The following is a 26700-nucleotide window of genomic DNA, read 5'->3' as shown; positions in this document are numbered from 1 at the left end:
ATTTCTTGTGTTTGTGTTTGTATCTCTGAGTGTGTGTGTGTGTGAGTAAGAGTGCTCTTCTTTGTCTGAGTGTGTTTGTGAGTATGTGTGGGGCGGATGCAGAGGGGATATTATCTTTGAGAATGCCTCTGCCTTTTTTGTCCTTTCTCTGTTTTCTGAGAGACTTACTTAAGCTGAGGAATGTTTCTGATCTGGGCTTAGCTGCTGGCATGGGGGAAAAACCAGAAGCAGATGCTGAAGCTGTCTCCTCTTTCCTACACACACACACACACACACACACACACACACACACACACACACACACACACACACACACACACACACACACACACACACACACACACACACACACTGCCTATAATGAGTCCAGGAGAGGAGGGGGCTGGGAAAAGGGGGGTAAGGGGAGAGACTGGGACGTTTAAATTGTTTGCAGGAACTGTATTCAAACGCATGATACCTAAACAGATGCAGGGTGTGGTGGAAGTGGAGGGGGGGTTAAGTACCTCCGTGATTGAAATAGAGTGACACACATGCTAAAGCAATCACAAATGCACATGAATTGCCCTATATTTTTTAGACAGGCATCACATCCAAGTGTGTGTGTGCTGTCTTTGATTGCATACATTTTTCTTGTTTTTTACAATAAACAGAAACATAAATAGACAAAAGCAATAGACAAAAGGCTTTTGATAAAGTACAACTGGAATTTATATACTGTATACGATGCATTCGGAAAGTATTCAGACCATTTGACTTTTTCCACATTTATTTATTTTTCCTTATTCTAAAAAGGATTCAATAGTTTTTTCCCCCTAATGAATCGACACACAATACCCCATAATGACAAAGCAAAACTAGGTTTAGAAATTTGTGCAAATTTAAAATAAAACACTTAACTGAAATATCACATTAACATAAGTATTCAGACCCTTGTACTTTGTTGAAGATCCTTTGGCAGCGATTACAGCCTCGAGTCTTCTTGGGTATGACGCTACAAGCTGGGCACACCTGTATTTCTCCCGTTCTTATTTGTAGATCCTCTCAAGCTCTGTCGGGTTGGATAGGGAGTGTCGCTGCACAGCTATATTCAGGTCTCTACAGAGATGTTCGATCGGGTTCAAGTCCGGGCTCTGGCTGGGCCACTCAAGGACATTCAGAGACTTGTCCTGAAGCCACTCCTGTGCTGTCTTGGCTGTGTGCTTAGGGTCATTGTCCTGTTGGAAGGTGAAGCTTCACCCCAGTCTGAGGTCCTGAGCACCCTGGAGTAGGTTTTTATCAAGGATCGCGCTGGACTTTGCTCCGTTCATCTTTCCCTCGATCCTGACTAGTCTCCCAGTCCCTGCCGCTGAAAAACATCCCAACAGCATGATGCTGCCACCACTATGCTTCACCGTAGAGATGGTGCCAGGTTTCCTCCAGACGTGACACTTGGCATTAAGGCCAAACAGTTCAATCAAACTCCAGGTGGGATGTCATGTGCCTTTTACCCGAGGAGTGTCTTTCGTCTGGCCACTCTACCATAAAAACCTGATTGGTGGAGTGCTGCAGAGATGGGAGAATCTTCCAGAAGGACAACCATCTCCACAGAGGAACTCTAGAGCTCTGTCAGAGTGACCATCGGGTTCTTGGTCCATTTTTTGTTTAATCCACCAGAAAAGACAGAACAAATATTACAAAAAAATTATGGTTAAACTCAAATATACTAATTTCTAAAACAATATTTATATATATGGTGGAGTTATGTAACACATGCAGCTAACAAAAATATATGGAAATGTCTGCTCAAATCAAAGTTACAACCAACTAATTGCAGCATTACCGCAAAAATGGAAGAGGCAAGTGGAAGGGGGAAAAAGTAAGGAACTTGTCTGTTGGCCCTGCATTAAAGACTAAAATTGGTTAAAGAAAATGGTGATAAATATAAGTCTACCAGTTTCATTTAAGGACCAAAAAATGTACAGCTGTGCCATATAGATTCCATGGCACATGAACTGATACACAAAACGACGTTTGAGTTTTTCAATTTAAATTATTATACAAAATTCTTGCAACCAATAGAATGTTATATGGGGGATACAACCATCCCAGCTCTGCAGATTTTGCTGCGAAGAGACAATCATTAGATCATTTGTTTTGGTACTGTCCAAAGCTTGTTTTTGGTCGCAGGTTCAGGAATGTCTGAAGAATTACAATATTTACCTGGAGCTGTGATGTAAAAAGTCATAGTCAATCGATCAGTAATATAATAATACTCGTAGCAAAAATGTTTATTTTTAATTTACATTCTGTAGGAACTATGAGAATAGAAAGGTTCAGAACTTTTGTGAAACGTCACAGCGCACTTGAGAAATATATGGCAAACAGATGGGAGGGGTTGAGTGGAGCTGAAGGGTGGGACTAACAAGAACACATGTAAACTTATACTGTCTGTAAAAGGTTCAGAACATTGTGAAACAGCACAGTGAAAAATATATAGCAAATAAAAATCGAAACTGGATGGTCTTCAGAGAAAGATGGGAGGAGTTGAAGGTAGCTGAAGGCTCATGGGACTAAAAACAAACTAAATATACTGTGTTTGTGAAATGTATATAGTGTATAAGCTGGAAGTAGACGCCTAGGTGTTGTTGTAAATTAGTTTACTCCAATAGGGGAGAGGTGGTAGGGTTAGGGGAATATAATAATGGAAAATATATTAAACAATATATTTTATATGTACACTACCGGTCAAACGTTTTAGAACACCTACTCATTCAAAGGTTTTTATTTATTTACTATTTTCTACATTGTAGAATAATAGTGAAGACATCAAAACTATGAAATAACACATATGGAATCATGTAGTAAGCAAAAAAGTGTTGATCAAATCAAATATTTTATATTTGAGATTCTTCAAATAGCCTTGATGACAGCTTTGCACACTCTTGGTATTCTCTCAACCAGCTTCACCTGGAATGCTTTTTGAACAGTCTTGAAGAGTTCCCACATATGCTGAGCACTTGTTGGCTGCTTTTCCTTCACTCTGCTTGAGGTCCGGTGAATGTGGGGGCCAGGTCATCTGATGCAGCACTCCATCACTCTCCTTCTTGGTCAAATAGCCCTTACACACCTCCAGGCTGTGTTGGGTCATTGTCCTGTTGAAAAACAAATGATAGTCCCACTAAGAGCAAACCAGATGGGATGGGGTATCGCTGCAGAATGCTGTGGTAGCCATGCTGGTTAAGTGTGCCTTGAATTCTAAATAAATCAGACAGTGTCAGCAAAGCACCATCACACCTCCATATCCATGCTTCACGGTGGGAACCACACATGCGGAGATCATCCGTTGCAACCAAAAATCTGAAATTTGGACTCTTCAGACCAAAGGACAGATTTCCACTGGTCTAATGTCCATTGCTTGTGTTTCTTGGCCCAAGCAAGTCTCTTCTTATTATTGGTGTCGTTTAGTAGTGGTTTCTTTACAGCAATTCGACCATGAATGCCTGATTCACGCAGTCTGCTCTGAACAGTTGATGTTGAGACGTGCCTGTTACTTGAACTCAGCTGCAATTTCTGAGGCTGGTAACTCTAATGAACTTATCCTTTGCAGCAGAGGTAACTCTGGGTCTTCCTTTCCTGTGGCGGTCATCATGAGAGCCAGTTTCATCATAGCGCTTGATGGTTTTTGCCACTGCACTTGAAGAAACGTTCAAAGTTCTTGAAATGTTCTGCATTGACTGACCTTCATGTCTTAAAGGAATGATGGACTGTCATTTCTCTTTGCTTATTTGAGCTGTTGTTGAACTGCATTCCAGGTGACTACCTCATGAAGCTGTTTGAGAGACTGTCAAGAGTGTGCAAAGCTGTCAAAGGCAAAGGGTGGCTACTTTGAAGAATCTCAAATATAAAATATATTTAGATTTGTTTAACAATTTTTGGGGGTTAATACATGATTCCATATGCGTTATCTCAAAGTGTTGATGTCTTCACTAGAAAATAGTAAAAATAAAGAAAAACCCTGGAATGAGTAGGTGTCAACATTTGACTGGTACTGTTATAACATTGATGGAAGCCACAATATCTGCAACACTAAAGCTGATCTACCCCTAAAAAAACTAATAATAATAAAAAACAATAGACATCTTAACATTTACATACAGTTCCTTCAGAATGTATTTAGACCCCTTGACTTTTTCCCAATTTTTTTACGTCACAGCCTTATTCTAAAATGGATTAAATACATTTAATTCCTCACAATACCCCATAATGACAAAGCAAAAACATTTTTTTTTTGTTTTTTTGGCAAATGTATTAAAAATAAAAAACAGATACCTTATTTACATAAGTATTCAGACCCTTTGCTATGAGACTTGAAATTGAGCTCAGGTGCATCCTGTTTCCATTGATCATCCTTGAGATGTTTCTACAACTTGTTTGGAGTCCACCTGTGATAAATTCAATTGATTGGATATGATTTGGAAAGGCACACACCTGTCTATTTAAGGTCCCACAGTTGACCGTGCGTGTCAGAGCGAAAACCAAGCTATGAGGTCGAAGGAATTGGCTGTAGAGCTCCGAGACAGGATTGTGCTGAGGCACAGATCTGGGGAATTGTACCAAAACATTTATGCAGCATTGAAGGTCCCCAAGAACAGTGGCCTCCATCATTCTTAAATGGAAGAAGTTTGGAACCACCAAGACTCTTCCTAGAGCTGGCCGTCCGGCCAAACTGAGCAATCGGGGGAGAAGGGCCTTGGTCAGGGATGTGACCAAGAACTTGATTGTCACTCTGACAGAGCTCTAGAGCTCCTCTGTGGAGAATTTTCCAGAAGGACAACCATCTTTTCAGCACTCCACCAATCAGGCCTTTATGGTAGTGGCCAGACGGAAGCCAGTCCTCAATAAAAGGCACGTGAAGGCCCGCTTGGAGTTTGCCAAAAGGCACAAACAGGATTCTCTGGTCTGATGAAACCAATATTGAACTATTTGGCCTTAATGCCAAGCGTCACGTCTGGAGGAAACCTGGCACCATCCCTAAGCTGAATCATGATGGCAGCAGTCGGTAGGGATGTTTTTCAGCGGCAGGAACTGGGAGACTAGGATCGAGGGAAAGATGAACGGAGCAAAGTACAGAGAGATTGTTGATGAAAACCTGCTCCAGAACACTCAGGACCTCAGACTGGGGTGAAGATTCACCTTCCAACAGGACAACAACCCTAAGCACACAGCCAAGACAATGCAGGAGTGGCTTCAGGACAAGTCTCTGAATGTTCTTGAGTGTCCCAGCCAGAGCCTGGACTTAAACCCAATCCAACATCTCTGGAGAGACCTGGAAATAGCTGTGTAGCATCACTCCCCATCTAACCTGACAGAGATCGAAAGGATCCGCAGAGAAGAGTTGGAGAAAGTCCCCAAATACAGGTGTGCCATGCTTGTAGGGTCATACCCAGAAGACTCAATGCTGTAATCGCTGCCAAACATTAAAATTATAAATAATTTGATTCTTCCATTTTCTTAACGTTGGAGTATCATTTGACTTCCGGTATTTAAGTAATAGCTACTTCAAAATAAGTGACGGAAATGATATATCTCCCCACACCCTCATATGCCATGTCTTGAAATATGCAGTCAGACGAATTAAAAGTACATTTACATTGTAAAACTTCTGACAACTAACTTTCTAACTACGCCCATAACTTTTTGACTTCCTGGCATTCCCAGAAGGCATGAATTATTAAGTCATTGTTAGTTTTACACTTAAGACATAACTCTGCCGTTGTGCTGTAGAATTTGTGAATTTTGTCTCTTGTATAATACATCCTATACATTAGTTTATACTTGATTTAGTGTACAACTGTAATTTTGTTCGTTATTTTCCAAAACCCCCTTCATCTTGTGCCAATATCAGTTATTTTTAAGTCTTGGTTCCAATAGTTAATATTTTTTTCTAAGAGATTGTCAGTTGGATAGGCTCTCTGCAAGATTTTGTATATCTTATCATATGAGTATATTATTCTGACTGAAATGGGATTCCCTCAACATTGCTCTGATGTCCAAAAGCTTTCACGTCGAAATTTTGTGATACATTTGAAAATGTCTACATTGGTCAGTCCAAAATTGCTTTTTCATTCTGTCATGGAAATAATTATATGTCCTGTTACCACATCATTTACAGTTTCTATGTTTCTAGTTTTCCATGTGGGCCAATTCATCTGTGAATTCTGATTGCATGTGTTTCTGTAAGTGTTTGTTTTTTATGAGTTTGTTTCAGCCCAATTTTGTGTGTAGCCTACATATGCCTCTGTGAGGGAGCGAGAGAATTTCAGAGATATGAATGGCGAGAAAGAGAAGCCATTTATGGGGCATTAAATTTGAATGCAGTGAATCTCAATTGCTGCAGGACTCTACACTAGCCCATCCCCACTGACATGTTTTCTGCTTGGCCTAACCCAATCAACATCCACACACACTGTTCTAAGCTAGCCTTTACCCTGCAATAAAAACTGGCTCCTGTACTTTATACCCAATGAAAGATGCTGCTGTTAAAACACAGGGCACGTTTTTACATAGATTGTAAACTAGATATATAACTACATACATTTACATCTGTCAAGGAGATGTTCAGTAGATAAATATTCCATATGGGAGCTCCACATGTGTAGCTGTTGATGGTTTTGCTAGTTTTAAACAATTCCTTTCTCACTTATAAAAAAATAAGTATGAACGTTGTGATGGGTGTTGTCTAATTGTGTGTGAAAACAGAATAAATAGTTTTTACAAATAGTTTTAATGATAGCACACTGTTAGGCGCTATCCAGGCTAACGAACGGCAAGTCTTGTCACTTCTAGTGCTTTCAGTAGCATGATGTATTGATATTCTGTCTCTCTCTCTCTCTCTCTCTCTCTGTGTTCCAGGAAGCTGTACTGGACAGATGGAGACAACATCAGCATGGCAAACACAGACGGCAGCAACCGCAGTGTCCTCTTCACCAATCAGAAAGGCCCAGTGGGTGAGTGGCTCTGGGGAAAAAATAGTGTACTATATATAAGGAATACTTTGCAATTTGGGATACAGCCAATAATGTTCCTCCCTCTCCCTGTCTGTCTCCAGGTCTGTCCATAGACTTTGACACAGAGCAGTTGTACTGGGTCAGCTCAGGGAACAGCACCATCAGCCGCTGTAAGCTGGATGGTTCGGGTCTGGAGGTTCTGGAAGGGGTCAAGGGCAAACTGACCAAGGCCACAGCTCTGGCCATCATGGGTATGTAACATGGCTCCACTCTCACTAGGACTGTACATTCTGCCTCCTAGCTGCCTGTAGCGTTCTGTCCCAAAGAGTTTGAATACTCAGAAAGGGAGCTACAGTGGGTCTCAACATCGGTTCTTTGTGTGATCATAGTATGAGTACGATGGGTCATTTTGATTGGCCCACTTGTGTGAAGAGATGAAATTATGTCATGTTGTGATTGGCTGTTGTGTGTAGGGGACAAGCTATGGTGGGCGGACCAGGGGACTGACCAGATAGGAACCTGTGACAAGCGTGACGGAGGGAACTGGAAGGTCCTGAGAAACAGCACCTCAGCCATGATGCACTTGAAGATCTACAACGAGACCGTGCAGAAAGGTGGGTGTGGGGTGTGGGGTGTGGGTGTGGGATGTGGGGTGTGGGTGTGGGTGTGGGTGTGGGCATGTGAGAGTGTACATCATGCTTGGGCACCATGGTAGCTATAAATTAGAAATAACCATTTTAATCTATGTGAGCATGTTTGTTTGTGTTTTTGTGCGTTGTGTTTCCAGGCACCAATCTGTGCAGTAATAGCAATGGAGACTGTTCCCAGCTGTGCCTGCCCACCTCCCCCACCACACGAGCCTGCATGTGTACCGCTGGATACAGCCTCAGGAGTGGACAACAGTCCTGCGAGGGTAAGACACACACCGTGAACATTTTGTTTGGATCTTTATTCTGATATTTGAAAGGTCATAGATGCCTGGTCTTGCAGTCATGGAAACAAAACATTACTTCAGTTTTTAGTCAAACAAACACAAGCTACATTTGGATGTGCTATATTTAGCAAAACCAAGATTAATATAATAAACTCAGCAAAAAAAGAAACGTCCCTTTTTCAGGACCCTGTCTTTCAAAAATAATTTGTAAAAATCCAAATAACTTCACAGATCTTCATTGTAAAGGGTTTAAACACTGTTCCCCATGCTTGTTCAATGAACCATAAACAATTAATGAACATACACCTGTGGAATGGTCGTTAAGACACTAACAGCTTACAGACGGTAGGCAATTAAGGTCACAGTTATGAAAACTTGGGACACTAAAGAGGCCTTTCTACTGACTCTGGAAAAACACCAAAAGAAAGATGCTCAGGGTCCCTGCTCATCTGGGTGAACGTGCCTTAGGCATGCTGCAAGGAGGCATGAGGCCTGCAGATGTGGCCAGGGCAATAAATTGCTATGTCCGTACTGTGAGATGCCTAAGACAGCGCTACAGGGAGATGGGACGAACAGCTGATTGTCCTCGCAGTGACAGACCACGTGTAACAACACCTGCACAGGATTGGTACATTCGAACATCACACCTGCGGGACAGGTACAGGATGGCAACAACAACTGCCTGAGTTACACCAGGAATGCACAATCCCTCCATCAGTGCGCAGACTGTCCGCAATAAACTGTGAGAGGCTGGACTGAGGGCTTGTAGGCCTGTTGTAAGGCAGGTTCTCACCAGATGTCACCGGCAACAACGTCACCTATGGGCACAAACCCACCGTCACTGGACCAGACAGGACTGGCAAAAAGTGCTCTTCACTGACGAGTCGCGGTTTTGTCTCACCAGGGGTGATGGTCGGATTGGCGTTTATCGTCGAAGGAATGAGCGTTACACCGAGGCCTGTACTTTGGAGTGGGATCGATTTGGAGGTGGAGGGTCCTTCATGGTCTGGGGCGGTGTGTCACATCGGACTGAGCTTGTTGTCATTGCAGGCAATCTCAACGATGTGTGTTACAGGGAGGACATCCTCCTCCTTCATGTGGTACCCTTCCTGCAGGCTCATCCTGACATGATCCTCCAGCATGACAATGACACCAGCCATACTGCTCGTTCTGTGCGTGATTTCCTGCAAGACAGGAATGTCAGTGTTCTGCCATAGCCAGCGAAGAGCCCGGATCTCAATCCCATTGAGCACGTCTGGGACCTGTTGGATTGGATGGTGAGGGCTAGGGCCGTTCCCCCCCAGAAATGTCCGGGAACTTGCAGGTGCCTTGGTGGAAGAGTGGAGTAACATCTCACAGCAAGAACTTGCAATTCGGGTGCAGTCCATGAGGAGGAGATGCACTGCAGTACTTAATGCAGCTGGTGGCCACATCAGATACTGATTGTTACTTTTGATTTTGATCCCCCCCCCCTTTGTTCAGGGAATACATTATTCCATTTCTTTTAGTCACATGTCTGTAGAACTTGTTCAGTTTATGTCTCAGTTGTTGAATCTTGTTATGTTCATACAAATATTTACACATGTTACGTTTGCTGAAAATAAACACAGTTGACAGTGAGATGAGTTTATAATCTCATAATCATTAATTTGTTTTCATCTGGAAATATTCCATGTTTTGTACTGCCACTGACCTCTTAGTGTGTCCAGAGATAAACTTTGGGTAATGTTTCCCTCGGTCTCAGGAGTGGGCTCCTTCCTGCTCTACTCTGTTCATGAGGGCATCCGTGGCATCCCCCTGGACCCCTCGGACAAGTCAGATGCTCTGGTGCCAGTGTCGGGCACCTCCCTGGCTGTGGGCATAGACTTCCATGCAGGTAGGGACGCACACATACACACACCTTGGAGGGAGGGGTTTTCAAACACTATAGAAAACCAAAATCGAGTTTATTTTAGATCGATAGTGATGAAAAATATATTGTCATGAAAATATGCTGAATTTAGCCAGTATAATAGGTGCATTCCACATGAACATGTTAATGAATGAGTATAATGGGTATAGTAGATCTACTGTTCTGTACGGTGATGGCTCTCCTCTCCCCTCCAGACAATGATACGATCTACTGGGTGGACATGGGCCTAAGCACCATCAGCAGAGCTAAGAGAGACCAGACCTGGAGAGAAGATGTGGTCACTAACGGCATCGGCAGAGTGGAGGGCATCGCTGTGGACTGGATCGCTGGTGAGGCGCGCTCACACATATACACACATGCATGCAGACTCATACGTGCACATGTACAGACTGTACACACACACACACACACACACACACACACACACACACACACACACACACACACACACACACACACACACATCTGTCACAGACTCATGGCTGACACGCTTCGCAGCCTTACAGAAGAGAGATGAGACTCATTCTGATCACATCTTCACCTATGCAAGGGAAGGGAGGGAGAGAGAAGGCCAGGGAGAGAAATACAGTCAGAGGGAGGGAGAAGCTTACAAAGGAGGAGAAAGAGGAAGAGGGTTAGACCGAGGAGATGGGAAGAAGCCCAGATAGATAGGTGCCTCTATAGCCCAGATAGGTGCCTGTATAGCCCAGGTCACATGACATGGGTGCGTACAGAGCGAAGCCTTACTGCAGGATGAGTAATGAACACTGCAGCATCCCATCAGCCCTCTGAGGTTACGCTGGGAAACCCTGTTAACACCACAACACCAACACAACAACACTGCAGCATCCCATCAGCCCTCTGAGGTTACGCTGGGAAACCCTGTTAACACCACAACACCAACACAACAACACGGCAGGATTATCCATTTGCCTAGTTGTATTAGGTGTCATATACAGTGAAAATGTATAGAACTTTATTTATCCCAAAACCTACACTAACCTTCCACGGAACTACTTTATCAGTTAGACTCTTCTGGTTGATCCCAGTAATGTTGTTGTACTGTAAAGCATGTTGATTGTTTAAAATACACTGTAGTAAAAGTGTGACTGGTTTGTATTGCTGTTGTATTTTGTGTTGGTGCTCTGTCCCTCCATAGGGAACATCTACTGGACTGACCAGGGCTTTGATGTGATTGAGGTGGCCAGACTCAACGGCTCCTTCCGCTACGTGGTCATCTCCCAGGGCCTGGACAAGCCCCGCGCCATCACTGTCCACCCAGAAAAGGGGTGAGCACGGTGGAGGGGGGTTGACCTCTGCTGCCAAGGCAGCAGCTACTCTTCCTGGGGTCCAAACACATTAATGCAAAAGATAAAACAGAACATCATATTAACATTATTACACCACTACATATCTACAATGCACATAGTATAATACCACCATACAACAGAATTACAATGTAGGTGTATGTAGAGTGCGTGTACTAGCACTTGTGGTTGTACCCGTGTGTGTGTCTCTTCACAGTCCCTGCTGTTCCATAAGGTGTTACCTGATGTGGAATAGAGTTCCATGTAGTCATGGCTCTATGTAGTACTGTGTGCCTCCCATAGTCTGTTCTGGATTTGGGGACTGTGAAGAGACCTCTGGTGACATGTCTTGTGGGGTTTGCATGGGTGTCTGAGCTGTGTGCTAGTAGTTTAAATAGACACCTCTGTGCATTCAGCTTGTCAACACTTCTTACAAAAACAAGTAGTGATGAAGTCAATCTCTCCTCCACTTTGAGCCATGAGAGATTGACATGCATATCATTAAGGGCCAGCTGTACTGCCCAGTTTTGAGACAATAGTAATTTTCCTAAGTCCCTCTTTCTGGCACCTGACCACACGACTGAACAATAGTCCAGGAACGACAAAACTAGGGCCTGTAGGACCTGCCTTGTTGATATTGTTGTTAAGAAGGCAGAGCAGCGCTTTATGATGGACAGACTTCTCCCCATCTTAGCTACTGTCGTATCAATAGGTTTTGACCATGACCGTTTACAATCCAGGGTTACTCCAAGTAGTTTAGTCACCTCAATAAGGGGAAAGTGACCTCGCTCTCATGCTCTCTCTATGTATGTGTGTGTGCGTGTGTACAGGTACCTGTTCTGGACAGAGTGGGGTCAGTACCCACGGATCGAGAGGTCTCGTCTGGACGGGTCTCAGAGAGCTGTACTAGTCAACGTCAGCATCAGCTGGCCTAATGGCATCTCCATAGACTACCGGGTACAGTATAACACCCACACAAACACACAGACAAATAACCACCACAACACACACAAACTGAACTCCCTGTCCTGATATGTGTGTGCAGGAGGGTCTTCTGTACTGGTGTGACGCTCGTACAGACAAGATAGAGCGTATCAACCTGGAGACCGGAGAGAACAGAGAGGTGGTGCTGGCTAACAACAACATGGACATGTTCTCTGTCTCTGTGTTTGAGAAATACATCTATTGGAGTGACAGGTATGTCTCTATCTCTCTCTCTATCTCTCTCTCCCTCTCTCTCTCTGACATTCACTCTTCCACCTATTCATTGTCTAGAATGAATTCACTCCCTCTCGCCATAATCTGTCACCTTGCTTCTCAGCTGTTGTCTCCCTCACCCTTTCTCTTTCTGCACTGATGTCATGTCTCTTTCGCTCTTTCTGACATTCTTTCCAGCATGTATTTAATGTCACCTAATTTATTCACTCCGTCTTTCTCACTCATCTTTCACCTTCCTTCTCAGCCGGTGTCTCCCTCACTCCTTCTTTTACTTAGTCCGTCTCTCTCTCCCTGATGTCATGTCTCTCTCTCTCTCTGTCTGGCCTGTATCAGGACTCATGCCAATGGCTCCATAAAGAGGGGCAGCAAAGACAACGCTACAGATTCTGTGCCTCTGCGCACTGGCATCGGAGTACAGCTCAAAGACATCAAAGTGTTCAACCGGGCCAGGCAGCAAGGTGGGCAGTGTGTGGATGTGTTCGTTTAAAGAGTCTACTCAGAGATGATTTATAGGGGCAGTGATGCTGTAAAGTTTGGTAATACAATTATTTGAGATCCCAAACCCATTAAAGATTTTATTCAGAATACCATTTAATGTGATATTTTTCAAATGTTTCATATTTGAATTATCTGCCGATTTTATTGAGAGGGAAAAAAATATCTACAGTGAATATTAAATATGTTTCCCCTATACACAGGAACGAATGTGTGTAAGGATAACAACGGCGGCTGCCAGCAACTGTGTCTTTTCCGTGGCAACGCAGAACGTACATGTGCCTGTGCTCACGGCATGTTGGCCGAGGACGGACGGGGTTGCCGTGACTACGACGGCTACCTACTCTACTCGGAACGGACCATTCTAAAGAGCGTTCACCTATCGGATGAAGAGAACCTAAACGCTCCTATAAAACCGTTTGAGGATCCTGAACACATGAAGAACGTTATAGCTCTGACGTTTGACTACCGTGGAGGAGGAGGGAAAGGAGCCAATCGCATCTTCTTTAGTGACATCCACTTTGGAAACATCCAGCAGATCAATGATGATGGCTCGGACCGCAAGACACTGGTGGAAAGTAAGTTACTCACCCTCCTCTCTCTCCTCTCTTATTCATCCAATCAAAATAAGCATTTCGCTGCACCTTTTATACCTGCTGTAATCTGTGTATGTGAAGGCCAAGTGAATGTAGGTAAGCACTAGTTATGTAATTTGGCTGAAGTTTGAGAAATGTGCTAAAACATTTCCCCTCTGTTAGACGGCTCTCTCTCCCTCCCATTCGTTAAGCAGCATCTTTCATCCTCCTCTCCTCCTCCTCCTTCACTAAGAACAAACCCTATTTGGTGGCAGACCCCCCCCCCCCCCAATGGGTAGCATTCTCCAGGAAGAAACAGCCGGGGCTCAAAACAAAACTTGTTTTGGACCTCCAACTGAAACATGGCAGGAAAACCTAGTGGCCAACTATTATTTCTGGGAGTCTGGAAAACAAAGTGGAAAGCTTTCATATCTACCTCAGTTTGGGAACACACTGTACACGACAACATAAACCAGATTGAGGCACAGCTAGACCTTCATTCTCTTTATCTCAGAAGAACATAGCAGAAAGAAACAACAATCGCTGTAGAATGGTATTAATGTGTAAAAGAGCTCACATCCTTTAAAGCTTTCTCTTGTTTTTTTTTACAAGCATAAATGCATTTCTCCCGGATGTCTATGTTCTTTGCCTTGTCCCAGGAGGCCCTCTAGACAGAGGCCTTTGATTCTCAGTGTTCAGATCCTCCTTTTAGACTGTTGTCTCACAGTGGGGAGGCTCTTTACTTCAAGTGCTGTCCCTCAATTGAACCTTGGAGCTCGAGCTTTTTACCACAGCTTAGTGTGATAGTTGTGTACTGGAGTAGCAGTGAGATTTGGGTGGAAATGGTTTTGTAGTTTAGTCCTGTAGAGATGTTATTATGACACTTTTTTTAGTTCTTCCCACAAGCTCTCAGACAACAGATGTTCAGCCCACATCCAGTTTGTCATGGACACACAGCTTAACCTTAGATATTTAGATACATGTCCACAAGTCTTGTATAGTTGTCTGTTGTCACGGTTACTGACCCCCACCCATGGCACCTCTGCGACCCAGCTCCAGCAGGTCCTGTCTGAACTTCTGGGACATGAGGACGTAGAGGATGGGGTTGGCCACGGTAGAGGAGGTGGCCGTGATGCGGGCGAACACGCTGAAGGGCCCGAAGCGGGGTGATGACCCCGTGGCCCCATGGCTGCCTCCCCCCAGGAGGGCAAAGGTCAGGCCGTAGGAGGGCAACCAGCACAGGGTAAAGGCCAGCACCAGCAGGGCCGAAGTCTGGGTCACCTTCCGTTGGTATCGCTCCACCTGGGGCGCTCGGCTGTCCCTCCGACTCCGCCACAGGAACACGTAGATCCCGCCGTAGGCCACAGCGATGACGCCCAGTGGCAGGGCGAAGGACAGCAAGAATTGGCAGGCTCCATAGGCCAGCTGGCCGTTGTGCGACAGGAAGTTGAAGCAGGCCAGGCTGTCGGGGGCGATGCGCCGGGCACCCACAGAGCGGAAGGCCAGCTGTGGGGCAGCCAGGGCACAAGCGGGAAGCCAGAGAGCAGCGGAGGTCAGCGCCACGCGGCGAGGAGTAAGAAGGCGGTAGGCCTGGGTTGGCTCCACCACGGTCAGATACCGCGTCACGGCCAGGGCGGCCAGCGTGAAGGCACTAGCCGAGGAGCAGGCGGCGCCCAGGAAGCTCACCAGCCGACACAGGAAGTCCCCGAAGGGCCAGTGCTGCATCGCTATGGCGACGGTGTGGAAGGGCAGCATGGAAAGGAGGAGAAGGTCGGCCGCACTCAGGGCCAGCAGGAGGGTGTCTGTCCCTGTCCCTGTCATGTTCCCCTGGTTGTGTTGACCCCTCGGACCTGCCCTTCTTCTACGACGACCACACAGGATGACCATCACCAGGGAGTGCCCCGTCACACCCAGCACCAGGATCAGGACATCCATCACTAGAACCAGGACCAGCTCCACACTGCCGACCCCAGTCTCCTCGTCACCAGAACCACTGTCATTACTCCACACAGATCCATTATCTGCCATGGAGAGGACAGACAGACCAGCTTAAAGGGGCTACTCCTTAGTCCTTACACTGAGCCTAGAGTTGATACAGTGAAGCAGTGATGACTGATGAGATAAAATCCCAGCAGCAAAATCCTAGCAGCAAGATGACACTCCCATGGGTCGATATCTACCGGCTGTAAAAACTAGGCTTCTGCTTATGACTGATCAACTAGCCACTGATAACAAAGCGTGTGGGAATTATTATTGAAACGGAGAGTCGATAACACTAAGGTGTGCCATCAACAGAAACATTCAGCAGATTTGACATTACATAGGTTCTCAAAGTTAATTCTTCTGACCATAACCACTCTGAAGTTGCCCTCCTGTCAGTTAGGATTCGATGGGTTTGTCTCGCTCAGTATTTTCCTCGCCATAGTCCAGAAACTCACGGTAGAAAAGTGTGTAGTTTTTTTTCTTCTGAAGTGTTTACCTTTCCAAAAATTGTCCTTTGAAAGACTACTGATGAGTGACTGTTACCAGTCACGTGATTGAGGTCTCCCACAATTCCAATCAAGCCTTTCTAGTCCTGCCAATCAGCTCTGCCTTTGTCCTAGTCCCTCCAAAGAAAGGAGAGAACATAGACATCAGCCCCCCTCTGTTGACGTTTGCGATGCTATTGATTTAGCATCCAGCTAGCCGCCGGGCTCTCAGTCTCTCCCCAGGACTATGTCCGTCTGACAGTGGTGGCCGGCTGGGTCTAAACTCTCTGGATGGCTCTGTATCCTGTCAGCTCACATCAGAAAGCCTCTGCATGACGCCTCAATCAGTCTTCTACTGCTAAGTCATCGACAGTCTGCCTATTCAAAGCCCACAGGAAGGAATCTCTGGAGAGTTAGAGGGAGAGAAGCAGAGTGCTGTAGGAGAGGCAGGTATATGGGCTTGAAGAAAGAGGTGAATCACAGTAAATAACATGTGAACTCTGGACTGCTCTGTACTGTATGGCTTTGACAGTGCCAACGCAAGAGGGAGATGGGTTGGTCTTTTGTCAATGGGAGGACCTGTTCAGGACAATCAAAGCCTTTCACAGAGTTTGACACACACACACAGCCACACTCTGTACTTGTGCTTGTGACATCACAACTTCAAACTTGAGAAATCAGGGTAATTGTTTACCTTTGCCCTGAGAGCAAACACTCAGCTAGAGTGTTGTGGTCTGTTATCACACCAGGGTTAAGTGCCATAAAACTCTGTGTGTGCGTGTGTTAGTATGCGTGTGTCATTCCACCTCAAAAAGCACAAGAAAGAGGATTTCGACACCCATCTCAGATTGTTCTGAAATTGTTTCTGTTGTTAGAAAACAGATAAGAGTTAGCATTCCTGGAACATTGTTTAAATATAATTTGATCTCTGAGAAATGAAACGAATTGTTTTCACCCAAATTTGCCATTTTAATTTATAGGATTCATATCATATTCAATAAATATAGTACCTAACATCCCATTTGGACCATAATTCTTCCTAACAATGAGTAAGACATGAGGAATACAATACAATTGTGAATAGCCACCCACGCCAATCCCACCCCAACAAAGTAGTATGGAGCTGCTGCTTAATCACAATTTATTTCCATGAGCAAAAAGCAATTGGTTTTCTACCCAAAGTTGCAAAGAATATGTTGTGAGCCGTTGAATAAACACTGGAGGCAAACATAATGGACCAGAGGGTGTGGTGGTAGTAGCAGGAACAGTGACATCTAGTAGGTGAAACTTGGTATTGTCACACTCATTTATGGTATAGCGACTTCAATGGCTAATTTATCTGAAGAGGGGAATAAACCCATCACCAGGTTCACATTGAATACATTACAAAGGTTGAAGAAGCAATATACAACAAGATAATGTTTCAGGAATGCTAATCTTATCAGTTTCTAACTACATAAACAATTTCAGGAGCATCTGAGATGGTGGGTGACATGGCTGGCTGAAATGACATGAAATGACACGTGTGTGTGTGTGTGTGTGTGTGTGTGTGTGTGTGTAGCTCAGGATAAGAGGGTGAACTCTACATTTACCACAAGCTCGTAAATTCAGCTCCTTTGTAAACTTCAACTGCTGCAGTCAGCTTACAGGACAGAGATGGGCCTATACAGCAGCGATACACAGATGGGGAAGCCAGCGTTAAAAGGTGTGAGGAGAGGGGAAACGAGGATAGGAAAGTGTAGAGCCTTGCAGTCCGATGATTTATTAAAAGCACCGAGGAAAGAGGGAATTGAGGGAGCAGATTTAGTGTTGCACTTCATCAATTTTTTAAAGCGTTGATTTATGAGAGTGGGAAACCAGAGGGAATTGTTTTAACGTCGCACACCTGGACTCTCCACACTCCAACTCTTAGGTCCTTCGCTCGGTCTCATTCAGAATCTCTCACAATACCATGCTAGCCAGTCCGTGACTCATGTCTGTGGTGATGAAATAGAGAGATGGAGGTGAAGTGCAAAGTGTCCCACCTTGTGTTGAACCTCCCAGAGACACTGGCCAGGCATGTGATGTACTTATTAGGTCATAACCGCTTCAGAAGAATGCCTATTAAATCATTCCAGTCCCTCTGTTTCTACTGGGATAACAAGCAGGTGACTATTAGTCTTTTTGGAACAATTAGTTGTGGTTGACCGTGGGTGTGTTGTGCGTAACCCAAAAGTGTCCTTGGCAGACTTTAAGGGTGTGTGTGACTGTGCGAGTGTGTTTCTCCACCACCAGAGTACAGTGTGTTCCTCCATCTTGGCCAGCTCTCCTCTCCCCAGTCTCCTCTCGTCTGAACTGGGCTGAGCTAAGCTGAGCTGGGCTGAACTCAGCCAGTTACTCATTAGAAGGCTGTGGAGCACAAAAATGCTGTGAACACTCCCAACTATTGATGAAAAAGAGCAATGGAAGGAAATATTCTGCGAGCTGTTAGCCATTTATGTTGTGACCTTTTGAAGAGCTGTTAGTTGGATGAAAGCCTTAGATCACAGAGGGTTCTAGATCATTACCAGTGGCCTGTCATGTCCTCTGTGAGTATTCTCGGACCTCCTCTGCTATGGCATCCAGCTCCACTCTGCCTGCCAGCTCTGTGCTACTGCCAGAGACCTGAGTCATGTCCTTTTAACACTCAACTGGGATTGACGTGGTATTTGTCTCTTCTCCCTCCCTGTCTTTCTTTCCTTGCCGTTTTTTCTTTCTCCCCCCTCTCTCTCCACTCATCCTCCTTCTTTCTCCCTCCTCTCTCTCCCCTTGCCTCCCCTCTGCCTCTTTCCCCCTCTCTCCCCCTCGTCAGATGTGGGTTCGGTAGAGGGCCTGGCGTACCACCGTGGCTGGGACACTTTGTACTGGACCAGCTATACCACCTCCACAATCACCCGCCACACGGTCAACCAGAGCCGCTGGGGTGCCTGGGACCGCGACACCGTGGTCACCATGTCTGGAGACGACCACCCCCGGGCCTTCGTACTGGACGAGTGTCAGGAGTGAGTGTCTCTTGGACCGTAATGGTCGTAAATCGCACTGTTCCAAGTTTCTGACCCAGATCATAGGGTTTTAATTGATATGGTTTTATTAGTCTTTAGTGTCAGGAGTGAGTATCTGATACGAGTCTGTTGCCGTTCATCTGACACTAGCTAACATTCCCATATCCTGACCCTTGTCATAAGGTGTTTTAATTGGATGAATACAGATTGAAGTACAGTATAGATAGTTTAGCCTCAATGTAAGTAGATTTTCATAGATTTTCTCCTTGGATAGCGTTTAGCCCATGTACCTGCCTCTCCTACAGCACTTCTTAATATATTCTGGTCATTTAGCAGATCGATTTATCCAGAGACATAAAGCTAACTAATATATTCAGTATGCTGTATATGGCTCATGCGGGAACCTGCAGATATGGTGTTGGAATGGAAGCACCATGCACAAACCAGTTGTGCCGTTTGAATCAGAAGCCTATCCACTGTTGTGAACGTTTACACACATCTGCCTTCTATACTGTAAGTTCCCTCGTGTTGTCACCCACCAGCCTGATGTTCTGGACCAACTGGAATGAACAGTCCCCCAGTATCATGCGTGCCACCCTGTCTGGTAACAATGTACTGGTGATCATCGGCAGTGACATCCGCACCCCCAACGGCCTGGCCATAGACCACCGCGCTGAGAAACTCTATTTCTCCGACGCCACCCTGGACAAGATCGAACGTTGCGAGTACGATGGCAGCCGCCGCTACGTGAGTAACACTGGCACACACACACTCGCAGATGATGTATACCCAATAACCCACCCACACTCATGAAACACACTTGATGGTTCATCTTTTGTGTGTATCTCTGCTGCCCCCTATAGGTGGTGTTGAAGAATGAGCCAGTCCATCCGTTTGGCCTGGCGGTGTATGGAGACTACATCTTCTGGACCGACTGGGTCCGCAGGGCCGTCCTCAGGGCCGACAAGTACGTGGGCGGAGACATGAAACTCCTCAGAGCCGACATCCCCCAGCAGCCAATGGGCATCGTCGCGGTGGCCAACGACACTAATAGCTGTGAGTTCTAAGCAAAAGAGGGTGGGGTTTGGGTGGATGTTTTTTTTAAAGGCAGATAAAGGGGTGAGGGGTTGGTGTGGCCAAGCAGAGTGGTACACGTACCAGAGGAGGCTGGTGAAAGGAGCTATAGGAGGACAGGATCATTGTATTGGTTGGAACGGAGTCAAACATGGTTTCCTTCTATTTGATACTGTCCTCCTATAGCTCCTCCCACCAGCCTCCTCTGACACGCGCACACACACTGCTGCGCCACCAAAGTTAATGAGGTGCCAGAAGTAATCAGAGAGTGTGACACAGCTGAGAGGAGCTCCATACACCTGGAGAATGAGACCACCTGAGGCTCCACTGCCCCAATCTATCACCCTGTAGACACACACACACACACACTCCCCATCTTCTGCTCCAACAGTCCCATGAAACACATATTTCCTCATCTCTCTACCTCGTCCAGTTCAATTCACACTTGTTCATCTCACTGAGTTTCCAATCTCCCTCTATCACTTCAAATCAATGGCTCTGTCTTTCTCAACCCCCCCCCACACACACACACCCTCAACACCCACTATTGACTTCCCAGTTGCTTACCTCCTCCCCACTCTCAACATTCACAGTGAACCTGTGGTAATTGCTGCAAATCCCATTTACACTGTGTCAGTTTATATTAGACACAAGTAGATGGAGAGTTGTGGTCTCTGACCATTCACTGTGCGTGCGTGCTCTAAACCTCTCTCTGTGTAGGCGAGTTCTCTCTGTGTCGGGTGAACAACGGAGGTTGTCAGGACCTGTGTCTTCTGACCTCAGAGGGCAGGGTCAACTGTACTTGCCGTGGCGATGGCGAAAGGAAACTGCTGGAGGACAACACCTGCATCGGTGAGAAAGAGGGGGGAAAGTGGGAATAGGGAAGGGTATGGAGAAATGAGAGAACTAGGACATGGGGAGGGAGAGTGGATGAGGGCATTTTATCATGTCATTAATGATGTAAGAACAGCCAATGGGGCTGAACTTTGAAATGTTCAGCACTAAAACCATGTTTTTTTTATTATGAAGTTAAGTGTCTCTTTCCTCCTCTCTCTCTCTCCCCCCTCTCTGTCCCTCTCAGCCCTAAACACCACGTGCGGCAGTGTAGATGAGTTTGAGTGTGGGAATGGAGACTGTGTGAACTACACTCTGACCTGTGACGGCATGGCCCACTGCAAGGACAAGTCAGACGAGAAACAGTCCTACTGCGGTGAGTGAGACCGACGGGCGCATTCCTTTACACGACCTATATAAGCTATAATGGGATTAATGTTTCTAACGTTATTTTCTCCTGCCCTTTGTACGTCTTCAGCCAACCGGGTGTGTAAGAAGGGCTACAGGCGGTGTGTGAACGGCAGGTGTGTGGGACACAGCTCCTGGTGTAACGGACAGGACGATTGTGGGGACGACTCAGACGAACTCTTCTGCAACAGTAAGCAGGCTAGCTAGCTCATGCAGTATATACTGGGTGGTAGTTTGGGTGGATGTTCTATGGAAATGTTCTATGGTTGTCACCAGTGTAATGTGTGGATCTGTGTGTGCTCCAGGCACCTTGTGCACGGCAGAGCAGTTCCAGTGCAGAGACGGTGGCTGCACCACCAACTCCAGCAAGTGTAACCAGATTGTAGACTGCGAGGACGCCAGCGACGAGATGAACTGCTGTGAGTCACCTTGGCGCCAGTCTAGTTAAATCGATTTGTTAGGTTAAGTTTGAACTCGAACGAACCCAGGCTTCACGATTGACTAGACTTCACTCAAGAAAGAACACAGACTAATCTTTAGACTAGACTCAGCTAAACCTAACATCAGACGTAACACTAATCCAGACTTCATTTTGGACCAGACTAAAACTCAGTCAGCGTTGCTCTGTCATAATGTATAATGTCACTTTACAGCTGGATGAGATCTTTAAGGCCAGGGCCCTCCAAGGCTCACAAAGTCATTTTAGACCCAAGCCACCCCCTGTACCCGGACTTTGAACTACTCTCCTCTGGGCGCAGGTATATGGCACCCCTCGGTAGGAAAAAACAGAACTAGACAATAATTTGTGCCAGGTGTGATATCCCTCCTAAATAGCTCGGGCTAATGTTCCTATCCACCCAGTAAGGCCAGCAGGCTAATGTTCCTATCCACCCAGTAAGGCCAGCAGGCTAATGTTCCTCTCCACCCAGTAAGGCCAGCAGGCTAATGTTCCTATCCACCCAGTAAGGCCAGCAGGCTAATGTTCCTATCCACCCAGTAAGGCCAGCAGGCTAATGTTCCTATCCACCCAGTAAGGCCAGCAGGCTAATGTTCCTATCCACCCAGTAAGGCCAGCAGGCTAATGTTCCTATCCACCCAGTAAGGCCAGCAGGCTAATGTTCCTATCCACCCAGTAAGGCCAGCTGGCTAATGTTCCTATCCACCCAGTAAGACCAGCAGGCTAATGTTCCTATCTACCCAGTAAGGCCAGCGGGCTAATGTTCCTATCCACCCAGTAAGGCCAGCTGGCTAATGTTCCTCTCCACCCAGTAAGGCCAGCTGGCTAATGTTCCTATCTACCCAGTAAGGCCAGCAGGCTAATGTTCCTATCCACCCAGTAAGACCAGCAGGCTAATGTTCCTATCCACCCAGTAAGGCCAGCTGGCTAATGTTCCTATCCACCCAGTAAGGCCAGCAGGCTAATGTTCCTATCCACCCAGTAAAACCAGCAGGCTAATGTTCCTATCTACCCAGTAAGGCCAGCGGGCTAATGTTCCTATCCACCCAGTAAGGCCAGCTGGCTAATGTTCCTATCTACCCAGTAAGGCCAGCAGGATAATGTTCCTCTCCACCCAGTAAGGCCAGCAGGCTAATGTTCCTATCCACCCAGTAAGACCAGCAGGCTAATGTTCCTATCCACCCAGTAAGGCCAGCTGGCTAATGTTCCTATCCACCCAGTAAGGCCAGCTGGCTAATGTTCCTATCTACCCAGTAAGGCCAGCAGGATAATGTTCCTCTCCACCCAGTAAGGCCAGCAGGCTAATGTTCCTATCCACCCAGTAAGACCAGCAGGCTAATGTTCCTATCCACCCAGTAAGACCAGCAGGCTAATGTTCCTATCCACCCAGTAAGACCAGCAGGCTAATGTTCCTATCCACCCAGTAAGACCAGCTGGCTAATGTTCCTATCCACCCAGTAAGGCCAGCAGGCTAATGTTCCTATCTACCCAGTAAGGCCAGCGGGCTAATGTTCCTATCCACCCAGTAAGGCCAGCGGGCTAATGTTCCTATCTACCCAGTAAGGCCAGCGGGCTAATGTTCCTATCTACCCAGTAAGGCCAGCGGGCTAATGTTCCTATCTACCCAGTAAGGCCAGCGGGCTAATGTTCCTATCCACCCAGTAAGGCCAGCAGTTTAATGTTCCTATCCACCCAGTAAGGCCAGCTGGCTAATGTTCCTCTCCACCCAGTAAGGCCAGCTGGCTAATGTTCCTCTCCACCCAGTAAGGCCAGCAGGCTAATGTTCCTCTCCACCCAGTAAGGCCAGCAGTTTAATGTTCCTCTCCACCCAGTAAGGCCAGCTGGCTAATGTTCCTCTCCACCCAGTAAGGCCAGCGGGCTAATGTTCCTCTCCACCCAGTAAGGCCAGCGGGATAATGTTCCTCTCCACCCAGTAAGGCCAGCGGGCTAATGTTCCTATCCACCCAGTAAGGCCAGCTGGCTAATGTTCCTATCTACCCAGTAAGGCCAGCAGGATAATGTTCCTCTCCACCCAGTAAGGCCAGCAGGCTAATGTTCCTATCCACCCAGTAAGGCCAGCTGGCTAATGTTCCTATCCACCCTGTAAGGCCAGCGGGCTAATGTTCCTATCTACCCAGTAAGGCCAGCGGGCTAATGTTCCTATCTACCCAGTAAGGCCAGCAGGCTAATGTTCCTATCTACCCAGTAAGGCCAGCAGGCTAATGTTCCTATCTACCCAGTAAGGCCAGCGGGCTAATGTTCCTATCCACCCAGTAAGGCCAGCAGGCTAATGTTCCTATCTACCCAGTAAGGCCAGCGGGCTAATGTTCCTATCTACCCAGTAAGGCCAGCGGGCTAATGTTCCTATCTACCCAGTAAGGCCAGCGGGCTAATGTTCCTATCTACCCAGTAAGGCCAGCGGGCTAATGTTCCTATCTACCCAGTAAGGCCAGCGGGCTAATGTTCCTATCTACCCAGTAAGGCCAGCGGGCTAATGTTCCTATCTACCCAGTAAGGCCAGAGTGCTAATGTTCCTATCCACCCAGTAAGGCCAGAGTGCTAATGTTCCTATCCACCCAGTAAGGCCAGCTGGCTAATGTTCCTATCCACCCAGTAAGGCCAGCTGGCTAATGTTCCTATCCACCCAGTAAGGCCAGCAGGCTAATGTTCCTATCCACCCAGTAAGGCCAGCGGGCTAATGTTCCTATCCACCCAGTAAGGCCAGCAGGCTAATGTTCCTATCCACCCAGTAAGGCCAGCTGGCTAATGTTCCTCTCCACCCAGTAAGGCCAGCTGGCTAATGTTCCTATCTACCCAGTAAGGCCAGCAGGCTAATGTTCCTATCCACCCAGTAAGACCAGCAGGCTAATGTTCCTATCCACCCAGTAAGGCCAGCTGGCTAATGTTCCTATCCACCCAGTAAGGCCAGCAGGCTAATGTTCCTATCCACCCAGTAAGACCAGCAGGCTAATGTTCCTATCCACCCAGTAAGACCAGCAGGCTAATGTTCCTATCTACCCAGTAAGGCCAGCGGGCTAATGTTCCTATCCACCCAGTAAGGCCAGCTGGCTAATGTTCCTATCTACCCAGTAAGGCCAGCAGGATAATGTTCCTCTCCACCCAGTAAGGCCAGCTGGCTAATGTTCCTATCTACCCAGTAAGGCCAGCTGGCTAATGTTCCTATCTACCCAGTAAGGCCAGCAGGATAATGTTCCTCGCCACCCAGTAAGGCCAGCAGGCTAATGTTCCTATCCACCCAGTAAGACCAGCAGGCTAATGTTCCTATCCACCCAGTAAGACCAGCTGGCTAATGTTCCTATCCACCCAGTAAGACCAGCTGGCTAATGTTCCTATCCACCCAGTAAGGCCAGCAGGCTAATGTTCCTATCTACCCAGTAAGGCCAGCGGGCTAATGTTCCTATCCACCCAGTAAGACCAGCAGGCTAATGTTCCTATCTACCCAGTAAGGCCAGCAGGCGAATGTTCCTATCTACCCAGTAAGGCCAGCAGGCTAATGTTCCTATCCACCCAGTAAGGCCAGCAGGCTAATGTTCCTATCCACCCAGTAAGGCCAGCAGGCTAATGTTCCTATCTACCCAGTAAGGCCAGCAGGCTAATGTTCCTATCTACCCAGTAAGGCCAGCAGGCTAATGTTCCTATCCACCCAGTAAGGCCAGCAGGCTAATGTTCCTATCTACCCAGTAAGGCCAGCAGGCTAATGTTCCTCTCCACACAGTAAGGCCAGCAGGCTAATGTTCCTATCTACCCAGTAAGGCCAGCAGGCGAATGTTCCTATCTACCCAGTAAGGCCAGCAGGCTAATGTTCCTATCCACCCAGTAAGGCCAGCAGGCTAATGTTCCTATCCACCCAGTAAGGCCAGCAGGCTAATGTTCCTATCCACCCAGTAAGGCCAGCAGGCTAATGTTCCTATCCACCCAGTAAGGCCAGCAGGCTAATGTTCCTATCCACCCAGTAAGGCCAGCAGGCTAATGTTCCTATCCACCCAGTAAGACCAGCAGGCTAATGTTCCTATCCACCCAGTAAGACCAGCTGGCTAATGTTCCTATCCACCCAGTAAGGCCAGCAGGCTAATGTTCCTATCTACCCAGTAAGGCCAGCGGGCTAATGTTCCTATCCACCCAGTAAGACCAGCTGGCTAATGTTCCTATCTACCCAGTAAGGCCAGCGGGCTAATGTTCCTATCTACCCAGTAAGGCCAGCGGGCTAATGTTCCTATCCACCCAGTAAGGCCAGCGGGCTAATGTTCCTATCCACCCAGTAAGGCCAGCGGGCTAATGTTCCTATCCACCCAGTAAGGCCAGCAGGCTAATGTTCCTATCTACCCAGTAAGGCCAGCAGGCTAATGTTCCTATCCACCCAGTAAGGCCAGCAGGCTAATGTTCCTATCCACCCAGTAAGGCCAGCAGGCTAATGTTCCTATCTACCCAGTAAGGCCAGCAGGCTAATGTTCCTCTCCACCCAGTAAGGCCAGCAGGCTAATGTTCCTATCTACCCAGTAAGGCCAGCAGGCGGATGTTCCTATCTACCCAGTAAGGCCAGCAGGCTAATGTTCCTATCCACCCAGTAAGGCCAGCAGGCTAATGTTCCTATCCACCCAGTAAGGCCAGCAGGCTAATGTTCCTATCCACCCAGTAAGGCCAGCAGGCTAATGTTCCTATCCACCCAGTAAGGCCAGCAGGCTAATGTTCCTATCCACCCAGTAAGGCCAGCGGGCTAATGTTCCTATCCACCCAGTAAGGCCAGCGGGCTAATGTTCCTATCCACCCAGTAAGGCCAGCGGGCTAATGTTCCTATCTACCCAGTAAGGCCAGCGGGCTAATGTTCCTATCTACCCAGTAAGGCCAGCGGGCTAATGTTCCTATCCACCCAGTAAGGCCAGCGGGCTAATGTTCCTATCTACCCAGTAAGGCCAGCGGGCTAATGTTCCTATCTACCCAGTAAGGCCAGCGGGCTAATGTTCCTATCTACCCAGTAAGGCCAGCGGGCTAAT

The 26700-nt window shown here is 46.8% G+C and overlaps 2 protein-coding genes across 8 annotated transcripts in view; one reads left to right on the top strand and one right to left on the bottom strand.

Annotated features, from left to right (window-relative positions):
- Window positions 1-26700, top strand: part of LOC139560450 (low-density lipoprotein receptor-related protein 1-like) — a 181259-nt gene that overhangs the window by 117423 nt on the left and 37136 nt on the right. For all 7 annotated transcript variants that reach the window (XM_071377261.1, XM_071377248.1, XM_071377270.1 and 4 more), the window contains exons 31-48: window positions 6892-6986; window positions 7088-7237; window positions 7460-7600; window positions 7774-7899; window positions 9665-9796; window positions 10027-10161; window positions 10992-11121; window positions 11970-12096; window positions 12185-12336; window positions 12691-12815; window positions 13056-13430; window positions 18726-18915; window positions 19458-19662; window positions 19779-19971; window positions 20710-20841; window positions 21071-21199; window positions 21302-21421; window positions 21537-21650. In XM_071377261.1, coding sequence (XP_071233362.1) covers window positions 6892-6986; window positions 7088-7237; window positions 7460-7600; window positions 7774-7899; window positions 9665-9796; window positions 10027-10161; window positions 10992-11121; window positions 11970-12096; window positions 12185-12336; window positions 12691-12815; window positions 13056-13430; window positions 18726-18915; window positions 19458-19662; window positions 19779-19971; window positions 20710-20841; window positions 21071-21199; window positions 21302-21421; window positions 21537-21650 — 2771 coding nt within the window. The remainder of the gene's footprint in view (window positions 1-6891; window positions 6987-7087; window positions 7238-7459; window positions 7601-7773; window positions 7900-9664; window positions 9797-10026; window positions 10162-10991; window positions 11122-11969; window positions 12097-12184; window positions 12337-12690; window positions 12816-13055; window positions 13431-18725; window positions 18916-19457; window positions 19663-19778; window positions 19972-20709; window positions 20842-21070; window positions 21200-21301; window positions 21422-21536; window positions 21651-26700) is intronic.
- Window positions 13900-16885, bottom strand: LOC139560528 (galanin receptor type 2-like). Its single transcript, XM_071377394.1, has one exon. It carries the CDS (start codon window positions 15453-15455, stop codon window positions 14445-14447), a length of 1011 nt encoding a protein of 336 aa, XP_071233495.1. The 5' UTR covers window positions 15456-16885; the 3' UTR covers window positions 13900-14444.

This window comes from Salvelinus alpinus, chromosome 2, assembly GCF_045679555.1.
Source record: "Salvelinus alpinus chromosome 2, SLU_Salpinus.1, whole genome shotgun sequence".
NCBI classification, from domain to species: domain Eukaryota; kingdom Metazoa; phylum Chordata; class Actinopteri; order Salmoniformes; family Salmonidae; genus Salvelinus; species Salvelinus alpinus.
This window is presented reverse-complemented; position numbering and strand designations above follow the sequence as displayed.